This window comes from Tarenaya hassleriana, unplaced genomic scaffold (genome assembly GCF_000463585.1).
Source record: "Tarenaya hassleriana unplaced genomic scaffold, ASM46358v1 Cleome1244, whole genome shotgun sequence".
In the NCBI taxonomy this organism is placed as follows: domain Eukaryota; kingdom Viridiplantae; phylum Streptophyta; class Magnoliopsida; order Brassicales; family Cleomaceae; genus Tarenaya; species Tarenaya hassleriana.
This window is the reverse complement of record NW_010962879.1, coordinates 1-4,025: the sequence shown is the minus strand read 5'-3', so window position 1 is coordinate 4,025 and position 4,025 is coordinate 1. Positions and strand designations below refer to the sequence as shown.

The window sequence follows — 4,025 nt, the reverse complement described above, 5'->3', positions numbered from 1 at the left end:
ATGTAGGGAGCCCCGGGTCGATGTGTGAGAAGTTCGGGAAGCGAGATTACTTTGTCTGCACGGGACCGGCCTCTATGCTCGTCCCCGTTGAAATCGACTCCGGCGATTCCTGGAGAGGAGCCATGGTCATTGAGCATGACAACCTCTAAATTCACATCATCATCATCATCTTGTTCCTGTTCTTGTCCTTTGTACGTATTTACATCTCTGAGAAGTGTTATATATTCATATAGAGGAAGAAATCGTTGCTCCTTACGCTTTACAAACGTTTTATATTCTCGAATTCAAAGACGGATTAACGTTGTCTCGATTATAATTCGTATAATGGATGCTTAAGGCTTCACAACTCGGACATCTGAAGCTCTGAAACAGCTGATTTATGATAAGACAGATGGTTAGTGAAGTGATTTATGTATCAGACATGTATGTATGATAAAATCTCTAGCCCCCAAAGAAATATCTTGGATCGATTTGTTTGTAACAAGGGGAGAAAATATCTTAGAATTCATATTCACTACCAAACAAAAGCAGGCAGTTTGTTTTCTTAAAAGAGAAAAGAAAAAGATCTAAACACCCGCGAGGATAGAAGATAAGGCGATGTCTTTTTGTCTTTTCCAAAGGCTCTGAAGCTTAGCGCAGAGCAACAATGGCTTATGCCACCATTGCTTCACGCAGTAATATCTTCTTCACGGATTCGCCATGGATATCTTCGAAGCTTTTGAGCTCTCATTCGTCTTCTTTAATACAATTCAACAAGAAGAAGAAGAAGAAGAAGTGCAAGGGGGTTTCTGTTCCATTTGTTTCAGCTTCCTCGGCCTCGATCCCTTACCCTCCGATCAATTTGGAGTATCTACGGAGAGAATTCTCCGGCCATGGAGCCACTTTCGAAGATATCGGTACTACCGTTAATCGTAACATTTATGTTTGCTAATCTGAGGGATTGTGATTTGGATGGTTATACGAGGGGATGAGTTCATGACAGGTGAGACGTGCATTGCCAAGTTGAAGCTGGAGAACAGGAGCTCAGCCACTGTGGTGCTGTCACGTGGCATGGTAACCTCGTACAAGGTCCCAGTGTGGCATGGAGGAAAGATGGAGCTTCTTCACACCTGGGTCTCGGAGGAGGAAGACGATGAAGTGGTCATACAAGGAGGAGTTTCATCGGCCATATTTCCCGATGATCAAGATCTCGACGAAATCAGTTCTTGGTCGATGCCCAGTGGCTGGATTCTTCAGGGCATAGCAGGAGATTCCCAGGACTATGTTCAGGTTACAAGTCATTGGTATCTGATTTCGTATAATCTGATGATATCGAATGCATACCGTAAAGTCATGTCTGATGAATAGAAACCCGAAAAAAATGCAGGTAGAGTTGGCAAGAAGGGACGTAGACAACATGCTGGAGATGAAGCAAGTTATTACTCTTGGACAAGAAACACTAAGCTGTGAACTCACAGTCACGAACAAAAACTTGTCGCCGGTCCAAATAAAGTGTTCACTTCTAAGCCATTTGACAGTTAGTACACCAGAAGCCACATATGCAGTTGGTCTACATGGATCAAATTACGTCGAGAAAACACCGTTTCTCCCGTGCCCCGAGACGATTATAGAAGAAGATGAAGGAGAAAAACCCGGGTTCGGAGGGAACAAGGAAGAGATTGAGTACGAAGAGCAGAGCAATTACAAGCAGTTGAATGAAGAGATGAGCAGGATATACACATGTGCACCTCAAAGCTTCACTGTCATTGACAGAGTAAGTGATTGTTCAACCCCCACACAAAACTTATATACATCAGCCAATAATCGGATATCTGGTTCTGATACCCGAGTACGTGTATCATATTTCGATACCCGAGATCCAAATATCATCATTTTTTTCCCGAATATCCAACAACCCTTTGGTGTTTGAATCTTGATGAATGTGACAGGGAAGAAGGAACTCAGTGGTAGTAGGAAGAGAAGGGTTAGAAGAAGTGTACATGTTCAGTCCTGGCTCAAGAGGGCTCGAGAGTTACAGCAAATCTGCTTATGTCTGTATTGGACATTCTGCTCTGCTCAAACCCATCTCTTTGGAACCCTGTTCTGTTTGGAGAGCTGTCCAGCACGTCCACAACCCTAACTCTTAACCATTTTCCTCTTCCTTTTTTTTTTTAAACAAGTTATGTAACTTCATAAGTAAAAGTTTATTTATTCGATTTGTTCGGTTATTTTGGATTCGGTTTTTTCATACAGAAAGATGATCATGGTAAATAGGAAATTTTTTTTAAGAGAGATATAACGATTCAGACCGAAAACATCATAGCGATTCCTTCTTTTCTTTTACTACATCTTAGTACAATCAGCAGGCTTGAACGACATCTTCTTTGAAATGGTGTCGTATCCGATGAGGAAATTCATCTGTGACAAGTTGCCGTAGATGGCAAAGTCGTCGGTTTCGCCAAAGGCAAAGCAGACGACGTCGTCCGCGACTTGGATGAAGTAATTCGAGGGGTCGAGCTTCACATCCGCTCCTTTGAAGTTGATTGTGATTGTCGGAACTTTGAGATCGGAACTCATTTGGTAACACAGAGTCAAAAAGTTTCCTGGATCGGACACTCGCTTTCCCTTGACCACGGCCGCGACAGCTGACTCGAGTTTCGAATGGAAATCGGGTGGCAACAACGTTAGTGTCGTGCCCGAGTCGATGATCATGTTTCCTTCTTCTTTGCTTCCCGGGAAATCGAGTCTCTTGCCTCCCACGGTAATGGCTTCGAGTGTCATGTAGTAGAATGTGTCAGGATCTTTCTTGACGAGCGGGGCCAGGGCCCGACACTATGGCTTTGGAACCGAAGTTCATCTTGCTGGTCAGGTCGGATTTCGAAGACAAAGGAACCAAACAGTACGAGAATTTTCCTCCGATCGAGTTGCCGAGCTGGGTTATCAGCGAAACGGATCCTCCTCCGAGTCCGATGAGACCTGAACCCTTATCGTCGAACGTTCCCGCATTGTCGTGGCCGCAGCCGATGACGGTGTTAGACAGAGCCACCGGGCGTCCGTCCGTGGATCCGAGCGTGAGGGTGTCGACTGCGACATCTCCGTTGGAGTGAGACTGGTCACCGTACACGATAGAGTACTGGCAAGTGCCGTTGTTCAAACCGCCACGACCGCTGCTGCAACTGGTCTGGTCTACGGCTTGGCATTGCCTTGCGGTGCAAGAAACCTTTTTGTATGTGGATGAGCTTTTTGGATCAAAGATAGGAGCGTTTTGCGAGTAGCAGTCTTCACAGGGTTTGCACTGCATCCAGATCAGGTCGCTCCCCGTGTCGGCGATCGCCATTATCGGAAAAGGCGGGGACCCGATCGAGACGTTCATAAGATACTCGCCTTTGCTAGACGTTATATCAGCCTGGGGGGTGTTTGGTGACGGACCAAATGAATTGGTGAAACGGACCGCACGGTTCATTGACCTGCGTAACGCGTTTCTCAGACGCTGCGACGGCACCTCCGCCGGATTGTAAAACGGCGATCTGGGGGAATCGCGGTGGATGAGGTCGACGGTGAAACCGCGTTCGGGTTCAGCGTTTGCGTTTGAGAGGAACAGCGATGAGAGCAAGAAGAGTGAGAAGAGGGTTGAAGAGAATAGAGACGCCATTTTTTTTTGTGAGTGCTGCGTTTCCAAAGGATGAGCACTTGTTGTTATTATACGTTTTACAGATATGCATATGTATATATATAAGGTTTATGTTTGGTGAGTAATTAAATTTGTAATATAGCTATTAAAGGTAAGTAATTCAACGAATTATGAAATCATTTACTAAGTTAATCATTATAGGATATTGAATAGCTTATTTACATAATAGGAAAAATATTAATTAGGTGCGTTTTCTTTGGACGCAAATAGATTCTTCGTTATTTTAATATTTGTTTCCCACCTGGGGTTTGTAAGTATGCGGACGTGGTCATATGGAAGTCTTATGAATGCATATATTTTCGTTCTTACTCTTTTTTTTTTTTTTCCTTTGAATGCATATGGAGTTGAGGATATT

At 44.2% G+C, this 4,025-nt stretch overlaps 1 protein-coding gene and 1 pseudogene across 1 annotated transcript; one reads left to right on the top strand and one right to left on the bottom strand.

Moving 5' to 3' along the window:
• Positions 1 to 626: 626 nt before the first annotated feature.
• LOC104807097 (protein NDH-DEPENDENT CYCLIC ELECTRON FLOW 5-like) lies at positions 627 to 2,129 on the top strand. The gene is made up of 4 exons (XM_010532209.2): positions 627 to 896; positions 983 to 1,269; positions 1,367 to 1,753; positions 1,929 to 2,129. Exons 1-4 carry the CDS (start codon positions 647 to 649, stop codon positions 2,124 to 2,126), a joined length of 1,122 nt encoding a protein of 373 aa, XP_010530511.1. The 5' UTR covers positions 627 to 646; the 3' UTR covers positions 2,127 to 2,129.
• A 193-nt stretch (positions 2,130 to 2,322) lies between these two features.
• Positions 2,323 to 3,675, bottom strand: LOC104807096 (annotated as a pseudogene).
• Between the last annotated feature and the right edge of the window lie 350 nt (positions 3,676 to 4,025).